This window comes from Lagenorhynchus albirostris, chromosome 2, assembly GCF_949774975.1.
Source record: "Lagenorhynchus albirostris chromosome 2, mLagAlb1.1, whole genome shotgun sequence".
Taxonomy (NCBI): domain Eukaryota; kingdom Metazoa; phylum Chordata; class Mammalia; order Artiodactyla; family Delphinidae; genus Lagenorhynchus; species Lagenorhynchus albirostris.
Window position 1 is genome coordinate 87,491,124 of NC_083096.1, and position 21,856 is coordinate 87,512,979.

General features: G+C 36.5%; 1 protein-coding gene across 2 annotated transcripts in view; it reads right to left on the reverse strand.

The window, feature by feature from the left end:
- CAPZA1 (capping actin protein of muscle Z-line subunit alpha 1) overlaps positions 1-21,856 on the reverse strand; it is a 48,132-nt gene that overhangs the window by 15,720 nt on the left and 10,556 nt on the right. For both annotated transcript variants that reach the window (XM_060139346.1, XM_060139347.1), the window contains 2 exons: positions 8,428-8,491; positions 711-762 (listed from right to left, as the gene is read on the reverse strand). In XM_060139346.1, the coding sequence (XP_059995329.1) occupies positions 711-762; positions 8,428-8,491 (116 nt within the window). The remainder of the gene's footprint in view (positions 1-710; positions 763-8,427; positions 8,492-21,856) is intronic.

Consider the following 21,856-nt stretch of genomic DNA (forward strand, 5'->3'; position numbering starts at 1 on the left):
CCCCACCCCACACTTGCCCAGTCATTATCCTATTCTGATTTCCTCTTTACAGAGGAACTCTGGGCCAGTTGGATAGACAGTAACTGAAAGACTACTTTGTATTGAAGAATAAAGAACAGTAGTGATAAAGCCAGAGAACAGGGGCCCTAGAAAGCTAGATAGTATTTAGATTTGAAGAAGACAAGAAAACCAACCAACCAACCAACCACCAATCTAATGTTTTTGAGGACAAGGACAAAATGAAAATGATATTCTAGAAATATTAGTTAGCCTGACAGTGATAAGGAGCCAATGATTGGGTAGAATAATAATGCAATTATTCTATGGTTAACTCTATTAAGGTACGTTCTGAATATCTGCTATTTTTTTGCAATTTGAGAAACATTATCACTCCTCAATAGCAGCCTAATCTTTCTATAACTGGCAGTTATAAAAAAATTCAGCCTGAACTAAAAGAACTAAACCTGCTTTAACAGGGAAAATCTAGGCAAAAATAAAAATAAGACCATATAAAATAAACTTTAAGGAAGTAAACAACATTTTGGGGGAACATGTTTTCTCCAAGGGGAAAAAAAAAAAACCTAAAATCGTTAAAAACCAACTGCTTTATTTTGAGGTATTTTAAACTTAGTTTTCAGGTACTAGTTTACTATCAACATAGTTTACCCAATATTAGAATAACAAGTAAGTGGACTTAGAAAGATACTTACTGTGCTGCCCCTTCCCTGAGGAGATTGTCATTATTAAGTAGTAGCCGGACATCTGAGGAGGCAAACAACGTTAAAGATGTTAAAATTCAAATGTTCAGTAGAAGACAAACTTGGAGAAATTTTAGCGGATTTCTAGATTAGATTTTTAGAAAACCAGGCTTTGCAAGATTAGTCTTTGGATGTACTGCATATGTAGAAATTCTAAAAATGTACACAAACAGATGCTAATGTTCACAGATTTACACAAAATTATTTGTGGTATAATAATCCAACAATAAATTCTCAAGGAATTTCATAGCAAATGAAAAACATGGTTTACAGAAGGTTACAGTTAGGGCTACTTATTTGTATCTAAAGAATCCTTTTAAAACAGATTAAGAATTGTAGGCTTTTCTGTAACATCAGACCAAGAAAGCTGGGCACAATGCAGTCAGTGGCAGTGAAATTACTGAACACATTTTTCTTTAGAGAATCTAATGTGGGGCCTACAATCTTTTTAAAAAGCTGTATGTCAAGAGTCTAGTCACTTTTCTTTTGGAAGAGGTGTGTCCTTGTTACTAAGAAACTACCAAGCATTAACTCCAAGAGAGAAGGCTGATTATAAGCCAAAGGCAACTGACTCTTAGAGCTTCTGAAAGAAGGGGCTGGCAGAGGCCAACGTGTAGCATGCCATTAAAAACCAGCCATCATGTCATAAGTAGCTTGCCAACTCAATCTAATGCTTTGGTATCAATTACTCTCATGATAATCCTATAAAGTACATTCAGTTGTCAGAAATACAACAATGTACTTCTAACTACAAAGACCACTAATTTTTGTTAAGTCAAGGATTTATCTGAGCTAATCAGCTGGATAAAGTTCAAGTCGTAGGAGTATTTCTAAAAGCTCTTTGTTGAAAATTTACATTTGGTCAATATGGAAGATAGACTAGGCGAAGAAAGGCTGCATTTGTTTTTCTTGGTGTTACTACTCAAATATCCAAAAAACAAGTCTATAAAGAAGAGTGTCTTGATTTACTTCTATTGTATTATTTCACTCCTTGTAAATAACATTTATATGTTCTCCTAGTTACTTTTGCTCTGCATCATTGATTTTACCAGTGGAAATTGTTCCACAATTTGTGGGGCTCTGAGCCAAGTGCAAATGAACATTACACAGTTCCTCTAACTAAGCAGGTAACCTTCTTTTTTTTAAAATTATTTTTAAAATTTTTATCAGAGGATGGTTCCTTTACAATGTTGTGTTAGCCTCCACTGCACAACAAAATGAGTCAGCCGTACACATACAGATATCCTCTCCCTTTTGGACTTCCCTCACATTTAGATTACCACAGTACATTAGGTAGAGTTCCCTGTGCTACACAGTATGTTCCCATCAGTTGTCTATTTTATACGTAGTAACTATAATGTATATGTGTAAATCCCAGTCTCCCAATTCCTCCCTCCCCACCCCTTTCCCCCTTGGTATCCATACATTTCTTCTCTACGTCTATGCCTCTATTTCTGCTTTGCAAATAAGATCATCTATACCATTTCTCTAGATTCCACATATATGCATTAATATACAATATTTGGTTTTCTCTTCCTGACTTACTTCACTATGTATGACAGTCTCTAGATCCATCCACATCTCTACAAATGACCCAATTTCGCTCCTTTTTATGGCGAAGTAATACTCCATTGTATGTATGTACCACACCTTCTTTATCCATTCGTCTGTCGATGGGCATTTAGGTTGCTTCCATGACCTGGCTATTGTAAACAGGGCTGCAATGAACACTGGGGTGCATGTGTCTTTTTGAATTATGGTTTTCTCTGGGTATATGCCCAGTAGTGGGATTGCTGGGTCATATGGTAATTCTATTTTTAGTTTTTTAAGGAACCTCTATACTGTTCTCCATAGTAGTGGCTGTATCAATTTACATTCCCACTAACAGTGCGAGCAGGTTCCTTTTCTCCACACCCTCTCCAGCATTTGTTGTTTGTAGATTTTCTGATGATGCCTGTTCTTACTGGTGTGAGGTGATACCTCATTGTAGTTTTTTTTTTTTTTTTTTTTGGCGGTACGCAGGCCTTTCGCTGTTGTGGCCTCTCCCGTTGCGCAGCACAAGCTCCGGATGCGCAGGCTCAGTGGCCATGGCTCACGGGCCCAGCTGCTCCGCGGCATGTGAGATCTTCCCAGACCGGGGCACGAACCTGTGTCTCCTGCATTGGCAGGCGGACTCTCAACCACTGTGCCACCAGGGGAGCCCCATTGTAGTTTTGATTTGCATTTCTCTAATAATTAGTGATGCTGAGCAGCTTTTCATGTGCTCTTTGGCCATCTGTATGTCTTCTTTGGAGATATGTCTATTTAGGTCTTCTGCCCGTTTTTTGATTGGGTTGTTTGTTTTTTTTAATATTGAGCTGTATGAGCTGTTTACATATTTTGGAGATTAATCCTTTGTCCGTTGATTTGTTTGGAAATATTTTCTCCCATTCTGAGTGATGTCTTTTTGTCTTTGTAGTTTCCTTTGCTTTGCAAAAGCTTTAAGTTTCATTAGGTCCCATTTGTTTATTTTTGTTTTTATTTCCATTGCTCTAGGAGGTGGATCAAAAAAGATCTTGCTGTGATTCATGTCAAAAAGTGTTCTTCCTAGGTTTCCTCTAAGAGTTTTATAGTGTCCAGTCTTACATTTAGGTCTCTAATCCATTTTGAGTTTATTTTTGTATATGGTGTTAGGGAGTGTTCTAATTTCATTCTTTTACATGTAGCTGTCCAGTTTTCCCAGCACCACTTACTAAAGAGACTGTCTTTTCTCCATTGTATATCCTTGCCTCCTCTGTCATAGATTAGTCGACCACAGGTGCGTGGGTTTATCTCTGGGCTTTCTATTCTGTTTCATTGATCTATATTTCTGTTTTTGTGCCAGTACCATGTTGTCTTGATTACTGTAGCTTTGCAGTATAGTCTGAAGTCAGGGAGTCTGATTCTTCCAGCTCCATTTTTTTCCCTCAAGACTGCCTTGGCTATTCAGGGTCTTTTGTGTCTCCATACAAATTTTAAGATTTTTTGTTCTAGTTCTGTAAAAAATGCCACTGGTAATTTGATAGGGATTGCACTGAATCTGTAGATTGTTTTGGGTAGTATAGTCATTTTCACAATACGGATTCTTCCAATCCAAGAACATGGTATATCTCTCCATCTGTTTGTGTCATCTTTGATTTCTTTCATCAGTGTCTTATAGTTTTCTGAATACAGGTATTTTATCTCTTTAGGTAGGTTTATTCCTAGGTATTTTATTCTTTTTGTTGCAATGGTGAATGGGATTGTTTCCTTAATTTCTCTTTCTGATCTTTTGTTGTTAGTGTATAGGAATGCAAGAGATTTCTGTGCATTCATTTTGTATTCTGTGCATTCATTCATCCTGCAACTTTACCAAATTCATTGATTGGCTCTAGTAGTTTTCTGGTGGCATCTTTAGGTTTCTCTATGTATAGTATCATGTCATCTGCAAACAGTGACAGTTTTACTTCTTCTTTTCCGATTTGTATTCCTTTTATTTCTTTTTCTTCTCTGACTGCCATGGCTAGGACTTCCAAAACTATGTTGAATAATAGTGGTGAGAGTGGACATCCTTGTCTTCTTCCTGATAGAGGAAATGCTTTCAGTTTTTCACCATTGAGAATGATGTTTGCTGTGGGTTTGTCGTATACGGACTTTATTATGTTGAGGTAGGTTCCCTCTATGCCCACTTTCTGGAGAGTTTTTATCATAAATGGGGGTTGAATTTTGTCAAAAGCTTTTTCTGTATCTATTGAAATGATGATGAAATATGGTTTTTATTCTTCAATTTGTTAATATGGTGTAACACACTGATTGATTTGCGTATATTGAAGAATCCTTGCATCCCTGGGATAAATCCCACTTGATCATGATGTATGATCTTTTTAATGTGTTGTTGGATTCTGTTTGCCAGTATTTTGTTGAGGATTTTTGCATCTATATTCACCAGTGATATTGGTCTGTAATTTTTTTTGTAGTATTCTTTGTCTGTTTTGGCATCAGGGTGATGGTGGCCTCGTAGAATGAGTTTGGGAGTGTTCCTTCCTCTGCAATGTTTTGGAAGTTTGTGAAGGATGGGTGTTAGCTCTTCTCTAAATGTTTGATAGAATTCACCTGTGAAGCCATCTGGTCCTGGGCTTTTGTTTGTTGGAATATTTTAAATTACAGTTTCAATTTCATTACTTGTGATTGGTCTGTTCATATTTTCTATTTCTTCCTCTTTCAGTCTTGGGAGGTTATAGCTTTCTAAGAATTTATCCATTTCTTCAAGGTTGTCCATTTTATTGGCATAGAGTTGCTTGTAGTAGACCCTTAGGATGCTTTGTATTTCTGTGGTGTCTGTTGTAACTTCTTTTTATTTTTAAAATTTATTTTATTTATTGATTTTGGGGGGGGGCTGCGTTGGGTCTTCCTTGCTGTGCGTGGACTTTCTCTAGTTGCGGTGCGTGGGGTCTACTCATTGCGGTAGCTTCTATTGTTGCGAAGCACAGGCTCTAGGTGCATGGGCTTCAGTAGTTGTGGCGCATGGGCTTCAGTAGTTGTGGCTCACGGGCTTAGTTGCTCCGCGGCATGTGGGATCTTCCTGGACCAGGGCTTGAACCCGTGTCCCCTGCATTGGCAGGCGGATCCTTAACCACTGTGCCACCAGGGAAGCCCCTGTAACTTCTTTTTCATTTCTAATTTTATTGATTTGAGTCCTCTCCCTCTTTTTCTTGATGAGTCTGGCTAATGTTTAATCAATTTTGTTTATCTTCTCAGAGAACCAGCTTTTAGTTTTACTCATCTTTGCTATTGTTTTCTTTGTTTCTATTTCATTTATTTCTGATCTGATCTTTATGATTTCTTTCCTTCTACTAACTTTGGGCTTTGTTTCTTCTTCTTTCTCTCGTTCCTTTAGGTGTAAGGTTAGATTGTTTATTTGAGATTTTTCTTGTTTGTTGAGGTAGGCTTGTATTGCTATCAACTTCCCTCTTAGAACTGCTTTTGCTGTATCCCATAGGTTTTGGATCGTTGTGTTTTCGTTGTAATTTGTCTCTAGTTATTTTTTGATTTCCTCTTTGAGTTCTTCAGTAATCTCTTGGTTATTTAGTAACATATTGTTTAGCCTCCATGTGTTTGTGTTTTTTATGTTTTTTTCCCTGTAATTGATTTCTAATCTCATATCGTTGTGGTTGGGAAAGATGCTGGATATGATTTCAATTTTCTTAAATTTACCAAGGCTTGATTTGTGACCCAAGATGTGATCAGTCCTGGAGAATGTTCCGTGTGCACTGGAGAAGAGAGTGTAATCTGCTGTTTTTGGATGGAATGTCCTATAAATATCAATTAAATCTGTCTGGTCTATTGTGTCATTTAAAGCTCCTGTTTCCTTATTAATTTTCTGTCTGGATGATCTGTCCATTGGTGTAAGTGAGGTGTTAAAGTCCCCCACTGTTACTGTGTTACTGTCAATTTCCTCTTTTATAGCTGTTAGCATTTGCCTTAGGTATTTAGGTGCTCCTATGTTGGGTGTATATATATTTATAATTGTTATATCTTCTTCTCAGATTGATCCCTTGATCATTACATAGTGTCCTTCCTTGTCTCTTGCAACATTCTTTATTTTAAAGTCTATTTTATCTGATATGAGTATTGCTACTCCAGCTTTCTTTTGATTTCCATTTGCATGGAGTATCTTTTTCCATCCCCTCACTTTGTCTGTATGTGTCCCTAGGTCTGAAGTGGGTCTCTTGTAGACAGCATATATATAGGTCTTGTTTTTGTATCCATTCAGCGAGCCTGTGTCTTTTGGCTGGAGCATTTAATCCATTCACGTTTAAAGTAATTACCAATATGTATGTTCCTATTACCATTTTCTTTATTGTTATGGGTTTGTTTTTGTAGGTCCTTTTCTTCTCTTGTGTTTCCCACTTAGAGAAGTTGATTTAGCATTTGTTGTAGAGTTGGTTTAGTGGTGCTGAATTCTCTTAGCTTTTGTTTGTCTATAAAGCTTTTGATTTCTCTGTCAAATGTGAATGAGATCCTTGCTGGGCAGATTAATCTTGGTTGTAAGTTCTTCCTTTTCATCTCTTTAAATATATCATGCCACTCCCTTCTGGCTTGTAGAGTCTGTGCTGAGAAATCAGCTGTTAACCTTATGGGAGTTCCCTTGTATGCTATTTTTTGTTTTTCCCTTGTTGCTTTCAATAATTTTTCTTTGTCTTTAATTTTTATCAATTTGGTTACTATGTGTCTTGGCGTGTTTCTCCTTGGGTTTATCCTGCCTGGAAATCTCTGCACTTCTTGGACTTGGGTGGCTATTTCCTTTCCCATGTTAGGGAAGTTTTCGACTATAATCTCTTCAAATATATTGTCAGGTCCTTTCTCTCTCTCTTCTCCTTCTGGGATCCCTATAATGCAAATGTTGTTGCGTTTAATGCTGTCCCGGAGGTGTCTTAGGCTGTCTTCATTTCTTTTCATTCTTTTTTCTGTTCTGCAGCAGTGAATTTCACCATTCTGTCTTCAGGTCACTTATCCGTTCTTCTGCCTCAGTTATTCTGCTATTGATTCCTTCTAGTGTAGTTTTCATTTCAGTTATTGTATTGTTCGTCTCTGTTTGTTTGTTCTTTAATTCTTCTAGGTCTTTGTTAAACATTTCTTGCATCTTCTTGATCTTTGTCCCCATTCTTTTTCCAAGGTCCTGGATCATCTTCACTATCATTATTCTAAATTCTTTTTCTGTAAGATTGCCTATCTCCACTTTATTTAGTTGTTTTTCTGGGGTTTTATCTTGTTCCCTCATCTGGTACGAAGTCCTCTTTCCTTTCATTTTGTCTGTGTTTCTGTGAATGTGGTTTTCCTTCCACAGGCTTCCTTCCACAGAATTGTAGTCTATACGTTCTATTATATGATATTTTAAGCAGGTAACCTTCTAATGTAAAACTAGAATTTCAAAATAAATGTTTGCTAAAATGAACCAAGATGCACAAAGATTATGATTTTACTTAAGGGGAACTTTAAGATGAAATTTATAACTTAAAATAGGATTATGATGATTGATATTAACACGTTATAATGCCTCATTTACATTTTTCATTCTGTAAGTTGTGTTAACATAGTAAATAGAATGGAAGATTGTAAATATATAGGAATAGTGGTTCCCAAATTGGCTGTGACTCAGAATCACCTGGAGAACTTGATAAAACAGATTGCCCATTCTACCCCAGATCTAACGAATGAGAATCTTAAGAGGATAACATTGGAATCTGTATATTTAACAAGCTTCCCAGATACAGTCAGTTCAGCCCCAGTGGCTCTAGAAAATGTCCTATGCTATGGCACTTCCTGAGTAAAAGCACTGAAGAGATTTAAGCTATATTTTATAATGATATAAAACAATTAAACATTGTTTCTACATTTATCAGTATTAAATTACTTTAAATCTTTTCTCACATAAGATAGGTACCCTAATGTATGGGTTAAGAGCATGCTTTTGACTCAGACCTGGGTTTGAATCCTTGCTCTGATACTTACCAGCTGGGTGATATGGGCTAAATTATTTTAACCTTTTTGAATTTTGATTTCCTTAGCTATATCTATAATGTTATAAGGATTAAAAGAGATAGCAAACTCAATAAGTGCTCGTATGTGATTAAGGAGGGTTTAAAATAACTAAGTACGAATCTTTACTCACCGTTGAACACTTCGTTAAATTCCCCTGGGGGTGCGTGAGTGATGAATTTAGCAGCTATGCGTACCTAAACAGAAATACAATTTTTAGTAAAAGAATTATGAAGAGTAGCATATAAGAGGGGAAGGAGAAGAGTAGCATATAAGAGAGGAAGGAATTAACAGATAACAAAATTTTTATCACATCCCTTGAAATATAATTTCCTGTTTAAACCTTACAAACGTTTAGGAGCCTTCAGATATTCTTTTCACAAAACATCTCAAAGTGTTTATTATCAATACAGATTTGTTCTAATTTGGGGATACACATGCTGCTTTAATTTTGAATTTTTCTTTTTAAAAAGCTAAATGATCAATTTTTGGTCAAAATATACTGCAGTCGGGGGCTTCCCTGGTGGCGCAGTGGTTGAGCGTCCGCCTGCAGATGCTAGGGACACGGGTTCGTGCCCCAGTCCGGGAGGATCCCACATGCCGCAGAGCGGCTGGGCCCGTGAGCCATGGCCGCTGAGCCTGCGCGTCCGGAGCCTGTGCTCCGCAACGGGAGGGGCCGCAGCGGTGAAAGGCCCTTGTACCGCAAAAAAAAAAAAAAAAAAAAAAAAAATATACTGCAGTCACAAAAAGAGAAAGCTATGATCCTATTTCATTTATGAACACCAGCAAAACTAAATAAAATATTAGCTAATTGGTATTATGCCAATTTGTGTTTATGCTGTTTATCCCAATGCAAGAATGATTCAATACTGATAAATCAATGTAACTTACAAATTAAAAGCAAAACCTTGTGATCATGCTGGAAAAAAGACAAAATTCAACACCCATCCAAATATCATAAAACAATAACAAAACTACTAGTTTTTAGTATAATAAACTTCCTTAACTTTATAAAGCGTTATCTACTAAAATTTTACGGCTTATTCAATAATGATGAAACATGAGCAGTGTCACTAATTTTAAAAGCAAGACAAATATGACTCCTGTCACCTAAACTATTCAGCACTGTACTAAAGGTCCTAAAAATGCCATGGAAAATATTTCTTTTGTTATTCATTCTGATTCCCTCCCCTGCCCACTACTGTCAATCTGTTTCTGGGCCTCTGATTAGAGATGGATGCTGAAATGTTATTATCTAACCTGCATAACTAATTTTTTCTCCTGTTTTACCTTTTTTGTCATTTTATGCCTTGTGTAGGGAGAATTCCTCAGCTCCATTTTTCAACTCACTAACATGCTCTTCAGCTGTGCCCATTTTGTTTTCAGACAATTATTTTAACTGTTCTATTTTTAATTTCCAAGACTTTTTTTATTTCTTGTGTGTGCAATAATCTCTTCAGTCTCCTTGCGGTTATTAACTATACTTATTTTAAAGTCTTGTTTTATTGACTGCTTCTTAAGAATTTAGATATACTGTTTGTTGAGTTTGGTGCCTCTCTTTCATGGTACTGGTTTTCCACAAATGTTTGTTGCTCCTCTTTGAATTCAATTTAGTTTGCCTGTTCTGTTTACTTGAAGCATGTCTCCTTGATTGTAGGGGAGGGAAAGAGTAGACTTGCTGCCGAGAATGTGTGAGCAGATTACCTCCTGAGTGAGCCTCCTAAGGCCACAGGCTCCCTGGGGCACTGCCCTGCCTCTCTGCTCCCAGTGCTCATTCTCATTGCTATATTCTGAGGACAAATACTATTCGTCTGCAGCTTAGCCCAAATGGGAATGAAAGGAGGAGCCAAGTGGTCCAGTAAGTTTAGAGAACAATTCCCCAACTAATCCACTCCAAGACTGTTCTGAGTTCTTCCCTTCTTGCTCCTTAAATAGATATCCTCCCATGACACTACTTAAACTATTACTAATTTATTTCTCTTCCCATTCCACTTTTTCCTACTTTTTCATTTTAAAAGTTTTGGCATAAAAGGTAAGGTAAAACCATGTACTCAGTCTGCCATACAAATCAGTCTCTCATCTCTCATCAAGTAAAATATGAAATACAAAGAATATACAAACCTATATTGAAGGAAAAAAACAATTTGGAATATCATTTAGCTATATCTGTATCTCTACATATGTAATAATGATGTTAGCAATGTTAACATGACTGACCTCAAATGGGTCTCTCAGTATAATTCTAACACACTATGAGAGAAAGGACACTGAAAATTCTGATGTGATGAGTATAAAGATGATCAACTCACTGATGAGGGGCAAAGAGGAACATGGTATATCTGACAATAAACTGAGCTCTACTTTCCAGATAGGCATCCTCTGTTGACTTCTTCCATTTCCTTCAAACAACTTTAAGTTCTTATTGACCCAGTCAAATTAAGGTTATCATCAAAGTCAAACCATTCTTAAGGGGGAAAAAAAAAAGACTTTTAAGAATCTTTGGAAAATAAAGCTGGGATTGAGAAGAGAATTAGAAAAAGATAGAAATACTTTACAACTTTAGAATCCCTAGGTTTATATGGAAGATCTTATGTGACTTTGCTCTGATTCTAAAAAGAGTAAAAGAAAAGCTGCTCCATAGCCAAACTTACCTTTTCAGTCAAGAAAGGCCTACCGATTCATGGAACAAGGCAGAATGGAAACCTGGATTCTAATTACTGGCTCTGTTGGTCCAGTAACTAACTAGATTTGTGATTCTGGAAACATTGCTAACCTTTTTTGGTTCTGAGTTTCCTCATAATAATCCTACTCCTAAAAGAGATTAGGAGATCTGCAAAATTTCTTTGAGCTATAAAATTCTGTATGACTTCTTAAGACTTAGAAGACAAAACTTTTATGTGGACCATCAGGAAGCAAGTATGAGGAATCTGTATCACAAACACCTTAGGATATTCTTATGCACATACAGTTTGAGAACCCTAATGTGACAGGGTAATTGTCACTAATATATTATTTTTCTGGGATGAAAACTGGTGGAGATTAAGAGGAAATATTCCATAAAGCTCTTAAATTAACTGAGCAACAAAAATAAAAAGAGGGGTTCTAATTAGGAAGTAAGAAATGCTGCTCAACTCATGAGAATTATATTACACAGGACTAATAGTTCCAATATGGATTTCCAACTGTGTATATCTGCTCTGGCATGTACACTTAATCATATTACTGTACTTGTCAACTGTTGGTGTCAATCACTTATTTAAGAAATTAGCAAACCTATTTTGAATAGCAAACCTATTTTTTTAGTCTATTTGTGGCAAGTCTGTTGAGCAGCTATGGTCTATCCCACTTTCTGTCAAGGTGCATGTCCCATAATCCTTACATAATTATGAAACTCCCCTCAGTCAAGCAAAATTAAGTGTGTGTAATTCAAAAATATATTCATATACTACCCCAAAAGCAATTTCCCTTAAAAGAAAAAAGCCACAGCCATATTTTACATAGTACTTATTAACGTTTGAATGCATAAAAGTTACCAAATTGAAAGTTCAAGTTACTAATATTTATGAAACTATCCACAAATTTTCAAAAGTTATAAAATCTGATGGAATTTCCATAATTGAAAAACAGTCATTTGGATAATGGATGAAATGACTCTGCATGTAAAAAAGTAGCAGTTTGGGCTTCCCTGGTGGCGCAGTGGTTGAGAGTCCGCCTGCCGATGCAGGGGACACGGGTTCGTGCCCCGGTCTGGGAAGATCCCACATGCCGCGGAGTGGCTGGGTCTGTGAGCCATGGACGCTGAGACTGTGCGTCCAGAGCCTGTGCTCCGCAACGGGAGAGGCCACAACAGGGAGAGGCCACAACAGTGAGAGGCCCGCATACCGCAAAAAAAAAAAAAAAAAAGTAGCAGTTCATCCATTCAGCAAACATTTACTGAGCAGCTAGGAAGAGAAGAGTCAGTAAATAAAGATTAAATACTGAATAAGACATTGTCACTATTCTCAAAGGATCTGTCACCTAGATAGTAATATAGAAAACATTAAAAGGCACAATGAGGCACAAAGGAAGGTGCAATCAACTCTACATTATGTATATAAGGAGGGGTTGGGGTGACCTTCAAAGGCAGTGATATTTGAGCTGGATTGGAGGATGAGTAGATACCAAGGACAGCATTCCCCGTGGAGGGAACAATATGTACAAACTAAGACAACACAGCATAACAAACTGAATGGAGATACTTAAAAGATCTGCATAATGTAAAACAATGCTACTTTTTCTACTGATTCTTTCTGCATTTTCAAAAAAAAAGTTTTTTTTTAAAAAACACTAACCATTTATGTTAATATGCAATAAATTTGTCATTATATTAAAATGAATTGTTTTAAAAATCTGTAAGTTTTAATATCTAATATAATACATACAAGCCACATAAATAAAAACTCAATTTCTTGGAATTCCCTGGCAGTCCAGTGGTTAGGACTCCGTGCTTCCACTGCAGGGGGCACGGGTTCAATCCCTGGTCAGGGAACTAAGATCTCACATGCCACATGGTGCAGCCAAAAAAAAAGAAAACAAAAAAGCTAACCAACCAACCAACAAAAACCAAAACTCAATTTCTATGAAAAAACTAAGTAGAAAAGATAAATGCACCTCTATATTCATTGAAGCATTATTTACAATAGCCAGGATATGGAAGTAACCTAGATGAATGGATAATGATGTGATGTGGTGTGTGTGTGTGTACACATATATATGCAATGGAATATTAGCCATAAAAAAGAACGAAAACTTGCCATTTGCAACAACATGAATGGACCTAGAGGGTATTATGCTAAGTGAAATAAGTCAAAGAAAGACAAATACTATATAATTTCACTCATATGTGGAACCTAAAAAACAACTCAGAAAGAGTAACAGATACAGAGAACAAACAGGTGGTTGTCAGAAGGGAGGGGGTGGGGGGAGGAAAGAAATAGGTGAGGGAGATTAAGAGGTACAATTTCCAGTTGCAAAATAAATGAGTGACTGGTATGAAATGTACAGTGTGGGGAATATAATCAATAACTATTAAGGGTTATAGTTCATGCACAATCTTTATATGGTGACATACCATAACTAGATTTATTGTGGTAATCATTTTGAAATGTACAGAAATATCAAACCACTACACTGTATAACACGAACTAACATAGTGTTGTAGGTTAATTATACTTCAAAAACAAACTCATAGAAAAAGAATTCAGATTTGTGGTTACCAGAGACAGGGGTGGGGAAAGAGGGTCAAAAGGTACAAACTTCCAGTTATAAGATAAATAAGTACTAGGGATGTAATGTACAAAATGATAAATATAGTTAACACTGCTGTATTTTATATATGAAAGCTGTTGAGAGAGTAGGTCCTAAGAGTTCTCACCGTAAGCAAACTTTTTTTTTAAACTATTTATTTACTTTTGTATCTATGAGATGATGGATGTTCACTAAACTTACCATGATAATCATTTCATGATGTATGTAAATCAAATCATATGCTGTACACCTTAAACTCATAGTGCTGTATGTCAATAAAACTGGGGGAAAAAACAACCAGATTTCTAAGAGTGTAAATGGGTCCTGAAAGCGAAAGAGTTTGAGAAGTGTTCTATCTGTTAACATGGGTTGATATTTATCATGCTGTTGAGTGAAAAGGGCTGCAAAATGATGTATTCCTGTTTTTTTTTAAGTATATATATTTACATATATGTATAGCTACTAACTTTTAACTGGGACTACCTCTGATAGTAGTATTACAAGATACTTTTCATCTATTTTTTGGCTTATCTCTATGTTCAAAAAGTTGTACAAGGAATATAAATTATTTGTATGAAAAAATTTTTTTAAAAGCAGAAAAGGGGCATGCCAACATTCCCCATACAATAAATAATTTTTAGAAAATTATCTGAGAATATCAAGAACGAGAGAAATGTCCAATTAAAGAAACCAAAACATCTAGATTTTAAATGAAAGTGGGGAGATTTGAAGATATATACACTTGGCAAGGGTGAAGTTTTAAATGAGCAGTTAAAAGAAATGTAGTTATCATTAGATGCCAACATGGGGTCCTAAAACACTGTCATGGTTGGACTTCCCTGGTGGCACAGTGGTTAAGAATCCGCCTGCCAATGCAGGGGACACAGGTTCGATCCCTGGTCCAGGAAGATCCCACATGCTGTGGAGCAACTAAGCCCCTGCACCATGACTACCAAGCCCACATGCCGCAACTACTGAAGCCCGTGCACCTAAAGCCCGTGCTCTGCAACAAGAGAAGCTGCTGCAGGGAGAAGCCCGCGCATGGCGACAAAGATCCAACACAGCCAGAAATAAAAACAAACCAAAAAAACACTGTCATGGTCAACAGTCCCCATGTTACCTTCTGAGAGTTAGTAAAAAAGATGGATTACAGTCGACCCTCTGTATTTATGGGTTCTGCATCCAAGGATTGAAGATATTCAGAGGAAAAAAAAATTCCATAAAGTTCCAAAAGTCAAAACTTGAATCTGCCATACATTAGCAACTATTTACATAGCATTTACATTGTATTAGGCATTACAAGTAATCTAGAGATGATTTAAAATATATGGCAGGGGCTTCCCTGGTGGCGCAGTGGTTGAGAGTCCGCCTGACGATGCAGGGGACACGGGTTCGTGCCCCGGTCCGGGAAGATCCCACATGTCACGGAGCGGCTGGGCCCGTGAGCCATGGCCGCTGAGCCTGCGTGTCCGGAGCCTGTGCTCTGCAATGGGAGAGGCCACAACAGTGAGGGGCCCGCGTACCACAAAAAAAAAAAAAAGAAAAAGAAAAAAATATATATGGCAGGATGTGCGTAAGTTATACGCAAATACTGGACCATTTTATGTAAGGGACTTGAGCATCCTCAGATTTTGACATCTTCGGGGGTCCCTGAACCAATCCCCCTCCATGGGATGACCATACTTAGTATTAGATAAACATCTGACAGTCTTTGAAGACAGGCTTTGAAGTGTTAAGTTGATTTGTCACTATAATAATACCATAAAAATACATTGAAGGAATACCTGTAATAGAAATTGTAATGATATATTTATATAATCACTTTAAAATCTAAAGTGTGCTCCATGGTCTTTTACAATTTGGTTCACCGTCTCATTCTCCTACTGTTTAGCTCCTAGACCTATAGCTACACTCCCACCTCAGGGCTACTGCAATTTTTATTCCTTTTGCCAGAAATGCTCTTCTATCAGAGAGTTCACTTCCCTCTTCATTCAAGTCTCTGTTCAAATATCACCTACTAAAGTACCCTTCTCTGACTTCCATAAATTAGCTACTGTACCCTCCACACCCTTCATAATTCTTGCCCCTTACCTGCTTTAAATTTCTTCAAGGAACTTGCCACCACTGAACATATACTTATTTTTACTGCTCAACACCTCCAAAAGAATTCCAAGAGCACAGAGCAGGGGTCTGCAAACTGCTAAAGTAAAGGGCCAGACAGTAAATATTTTACGGCTGTGTGGGCCACATGATCTCTGTCCCAACTGTACATGAATGAGCATAATTGTGTTCCAGTAAGACTTTGTTTTTTAACTGAGGTACAATTGACAAATAAAGTTATAAGATACTTAAAGTGTACGATGTGATGATTTTGATATACATACACTTATACAGTGTGAAAGGATTACCCTCATTGAGTTAATTAACACATTAGACACTGCAATTTGTATTTCATGTAATTTTCACATCATGAAATATTCTTCTTTTGATCTTTTTTCTAACCATTCAAAATACATTAGCTGTTAGGCCATATAAAAACAGGCAGTGGACCAGATCTGCCAACTCCTAGCATACAGCATAAGAACTTGTTATGTTTGTTCATTGCTGTATACCTAGGACTGAGACCTGGCACAAGCTAGGAATGTAAATGAATGAATACTATTTTATTGTTTACAAAACTCTTTCATAACCTCTCTTTTGATCTTAAAACAGCTTGTTAAAAATAGGCAGGGAAGAGACTATTATCCCTACTGTAAATGAAGGAACAGGTTCAGAAGTGCCTTGTCCAAGGTCACATACGTACAAAGGGGTGGCACTGAACTAGACAATCATCTGTACTATGCAGTACTAATAGGTATTAAAATTCAGGAGGATTATCTATAGTGTGGTCTGATGCATTTGGCCTAGCCCTTTTACAATTTTGTTTTTAAACCTGGAATTGAGACAAAGCTTTCCTTGTGAAAGCTGCAGTTGTCACAAAGTTGGGAGGGGTAAATCAAATGATAAATAATAACTTTAAAAGTCAAAATTTTATCATCCAGCTTCAAAACTGGGTCAAAACTAACAAGATGAAATTTAACAGAGGTAAACAAAATCACTGGCACAAGCAAAAGGGGAAAGAGAAATGGCTAAGCAGCTAGTGACTGCAAAAATATTTTTGCTGCAATACAAATGAGGGATGACACAGTAACAGTAATTTAGTCAATCATTCTCAAGATTGGGATGGGGAAAGAAAGGTGACAGCAGGTATATCCCATGGAGGGGAGGCATGTAGCCCCCCTCCTAATTGAGAATCACTGATATGGATGTTTTAGTTGAACAAAAACTTCACTCTGCTTAAAAAAAAAAGTCCCTATTTCATAAAGTAACAGGTTCATTGTACATAGCATTCATATGATAGTATCTGCGGTAAATGGTATATAACTCCATATATATTTTAAAGGGGGAGTAACTCAAGCCTCATACACAATTCTACCCCTTCATATATTTAAATATTCCAAAAATGTTAATTCCATGGAATGCACTGTATTATGTTTCTAACCTAAATAGGGGCAATTTAAAGTCTGTAAGTATCAATGAAAGATAAGTTTTCTTAGATTTCAGTTTCTTCCCATTTTTCTTATCCTCTTACCTCTCCAAAAAGGAAAATAAAGTAAAATACTCAATCCTTACAGTATTCAAAATTTCATTTTTATATTACTAATATCTGTACTGAAGTTTAAAAATGAAACTGAGAAAGTAATATATCCCATTGTTCCCTAGAAACTGCTTAATTTTGTAATTTTGTTAATTTTAGTAAGAAATTTTAGAAAATGTAGTCGAAAAATAAATTTACAAAATTTTTATAAAACTCAAATCTTTTTTTTTTTTGTCATGCAGCTGCGCCACGCAGCTTGTGGGATCTTAGTTCCCTGACCAGGGATTGAACCCAGGCCCTAGGCAATGAAAGCACCGAATCCTAACCGCTGGACCTCCGGGGAATTCCTTTAAATAATCTTTTAATAACAGACCCCACACATTTCAACATTACATCTATTCATAACTACCTTTTAAAATAGTTTCCTTAACAAAAGAATTTGAAGTTGAATATTTAACAACTGCAGCTCTTTGTGAATTCTTGGTAGATAATTCCAGACAGGCAAGGAAGAAATCTTTCACTAGATAATATCCATATTCCAATTATCAGCAAGGCCCAGGTCAGTTTATACTGCCTAAATTTTGTATACTTCATGAGCCAAATCTCTGCCAGCAAGGTATCTATGAAAATCTTTATCTCTCTCATTAGTGTATTAAAGACTTCACTTCTGGGCCTTTACTCACACTGTCCTTGAGTTTGTGCCTCTCTCATCTTTGCCTGTCTAAATCACTCCTATTTTCCAAGGTTGGAGAATCTGTTTCTTTCAAAGATATATTCCCCATTACTTAAAGTCTCAAGAATCCTCTGTTACTTCTACCATACTTTGAACATTTATCATAGCACCTAAAATATAACTGCTGTTGACAATTAGTTCTATAGGTACCATTCTGTTCCCAAAGACTTAAGTTTTCTTTCGGCAAACTGCCTTGCTTTCTTTTTCTATCCTATACAGGGTCTAGCAAAGTAAACGGCACATAGGCAATTAGTAAATGTTTACAAAATCCCTTTTGAATAAGATGACACTAAGGAAGTGTGCTTAGCTTTTAAGATTATTATGAGGTTCTATGGCAAAATGGAAAGATAAAGACTCTGGAGTTGGACAGACCTGGATTTGAATTTCAGTCTCTTAATCTCTTTGAATCACAGCCTCTCCCTAAAGTGGGATAGTATCTACTTCTTAGAATTGCTGTGAAGGTTAAGTAAGATAATATATGTCAAGTCTTTGGCAAAATATTTAAAATATAATATGGAGGCTCAGTAAATGTCAGTTATTATTAAGCGGTCACAGCAAGATAATTGCTGCTTTAAATTATTAAACTGAACAAAGCCTTCAAATTATTGAGAAAATAATTCCTCTCTTCCAGAAGTTCTTTGGGTCCTAGTCACCTAATATTCTCCATCATTACAATCTTCATCAACTATAAATATCAACAACTTCTTTTTGACCAAAAAAAGTTTTTCAAAGTGACTCTACTCTGCTTCCCTTTATTTTTTTTATTTTTTAAATATTTATTTATTTTGGCTGTGCCAGGTCTCAGCTGTGGCATGCGGGATCTTTAGTTGCCATGCAGACTTCTTAGTTGCAGCATGCACGCAGGATCTAGCTCCTGACCGGGGATCGAACCTGGGCTCCCTGCATTGGGAGTGTAGAATCTTACCCAATGGACCACCAGGTAAGTCCCTCTGCTTCCCTTTAAATTGATAATACATCTTTTCAAAGTTTACTTATGTTTTCAACTAGGCTATACTTCAAAAAAATAGTTGTAAATTGTGCTTTCATAAATATTTATTTTACTTTTTTTTATTCTACATCATTCCAGAAGTATTCAAGGATAAGCAGTTGCATTCCTCCTCCAGAAAGAGATAATACCTTATTCTTATCCTGGTAAGAAAGTTCTATTTGCATGGAATTCAATGTTATTTCTTAAGACAGTTTTTCCTATTTGAAGATATTTAGGATGTTACTGCTGTTATTATTATTATGTATTTTAAGACTATTTTTTCTAAGAGCAGTTTTAGGTTCACAACAACATTGAGAGGAACATACAGAAATTTCCCATTTACTCTGTCCCCCCATGTGCACAGTCTCCATTATTAAAATCCCCACCAGAGCGGTACATTTGTTACAAATGATGAACTTACACTGACACATCTTTATCACCCAAAGCCCGTAACTTACATTAGGGTTCACTCTTTGTGGTGCACACTCTATGGATTTGGACAAATGTATGACATGTATCCACCATTACAGTACCATACAGAGTATTTTCACTGCCCTAAAAAACCTCTGTGCTTTGCCCATTCATCTCACTCTCCCCCTAGGATGCTATTTGTTCGTTTTAAAATACATCTTGCCTTAATGTAGTTCATTTTTTTGGTCTGCTTCTAAGGCTTTCAGTATATCAACAATAAACTGCCTGGGGCAATAATTTAATAGATGGTTCCAAGCTGCTGACATGCATGTATTTCAGTATCAAACTAGCTCTAGAATTCCAGTTTCAGTGCCTTTATCAAACAAAATCCCTGCTGGCAGAGAGTTCCCAGAGGCTAGTGAGAATTTAATTTGGGCTATAATTTCAGAAAAAAAAACATTTTCAGTGATCTCCAAGGCCATATGGAATAAAAGGTTTCACTTAATAAACTTACTGTTAGCTATGTTTTTTTAAATTCCAAATAAGCTAAATATTATTTTCCCAGTTTAGACCTGGAGATATTATAAAGATTCAGAATGCAATTAGGGGACTTCCCTGGCAGTCCAGTGATTAAGACTCTGCACTCTCACTGCCAAGGGCCAGGGTTCAATCCCTGGTCAGGGAAACTAAGTTCTTGCAAGCCGTGTGGCGTGGCCAAAAAAATAAATAAAATTTTAGATGTATATATTGATAGTTTATTTTGATTTATCATTATCAGTAAGGCCTAAGGTTTAAAAAGCATAGATATGTCTAAATTAGAATCAACATTATAAAAAAGATGGCGACACTTCCAAATAATTTGTTTTATGTATACTCTTTTAAAAGCCATTTCAAGTATTTCTTAGAAACTGTTCTATTAGTAACCACTTATAAGTTTTGTCAGATATAGACAAACAGGTAGTGAAGGCAGGCAAGTTTAAGTAGAGCAATTTCATTTTTAAAAAATCTACCAATGCTAAGGAAAACAGCTTGAAGATTTATTAAAGTAATAATATAACACACATGGAGTGCCAAAGACTTTCTCCTTGTCCAAACTTTAGTTAGGCTTCTCTGAGCCCTCTTCTCAGTTAGCTCTTTTATCTTGGCCCCATCCTGTCTATGGCCTGCCTAGCCCAGTCTTAGCAAGAATCCTGCTCTCAGTTTAAAGAGAATTCCCCCACTCTTGATATCTGATCAAGTTCCTTGTCCCCAACTTTTGATGTATAAGTCCTCGATCTTCTGTTAGCAAGAATCCTTCTACCCCTGATGTCTCCTGTTAGTAATTTTCCACCTACTGACCCGCTCACTTGTTTGTTGGCTATTCATGCCCAGCAGTCTTTGCTTATTTAGACCTGAACTCAATCTCTCTCCCCTAATACAAAAGTATTGAATAAAGTCTTCTTATCATTTTAACAAGTGTCAGATTAATCTTCTTTAACAGTAGTCAGCATTGTATTTTACGGTGTATAACAGTATATAAAAACAACATACTTAACCATAAAATTTACATTTAAGAACCAAAAAATAGCTCCTATTTTGTTTTTTAGTTATCTTTCCCAACCATTCCCTTTTAATTTACAACTTCTCTATGCACCGAGTTAGAAGGAAATCATTCCTCAGTCCTCACTCTGGACTATCCTAATATAATACATCCAAAATGTAGGTAAAAAGATTTCCAAGTATATATCTTTAGTGTTCATTTAGAAGTTCAAAGTGACAAAGCCTTAAGTCAAAAAAAAGAAGTACTGGCTCAATCTCAGTAAAGATAAAAAAGCTGTCTGATCTTAAATGCAAAACAGCATTGATATACATATGAAAGGAGGGAAAGGACCCTATTTGGCTTAATTAGAGGATTTACCTAAATGTCTAGATCAAGAACTGAGGAAATATAAAAGTCTGAGATATAGTGTTCTAATGGGTTAGAAAAAAGGACTAAAGTGAGTGAAAAGATCACAAAAGCGACTTGTTAAAATATACATTCTCACCCCCAATCCTAGGAGAGTGGGCAGATAGGTAAAAAGTTCCAAGGGGCCAGATACAATGAGTATTGTTTTGGAAATAATAGGACCAAATTAAGAAATCAGGGGAAAATCCACCCAAACGCCTTGAGATTCACATGCCAGAAAGCAATGATGCAAATGCCAAGTCCAAACAGGCAGAGTTCAGCAGTGAGGGCCCATGCTGGCTTGGAAACAGATGCAGTGGGAAGAAGCATTTTGCTTTTAAGATCTGGTGCATATCTGGCACGTTATGGTATTTCTAACTTAAAGGTATATCTTTTTACCAAATTTACTTTTTTTCCCCAAAATCATTGGAAGTCAGATCTGGTTTCACATGCAGCTTTAGCACTTAATTACTTGGGTCTTAGTTTCTTCATCTGTGAGTATAATACCTGCTCATATATCTAGCACTACTTTAAGAATCCAATGAGGTAACATGAGACGGACTTAGACATAGTAGATACTTAA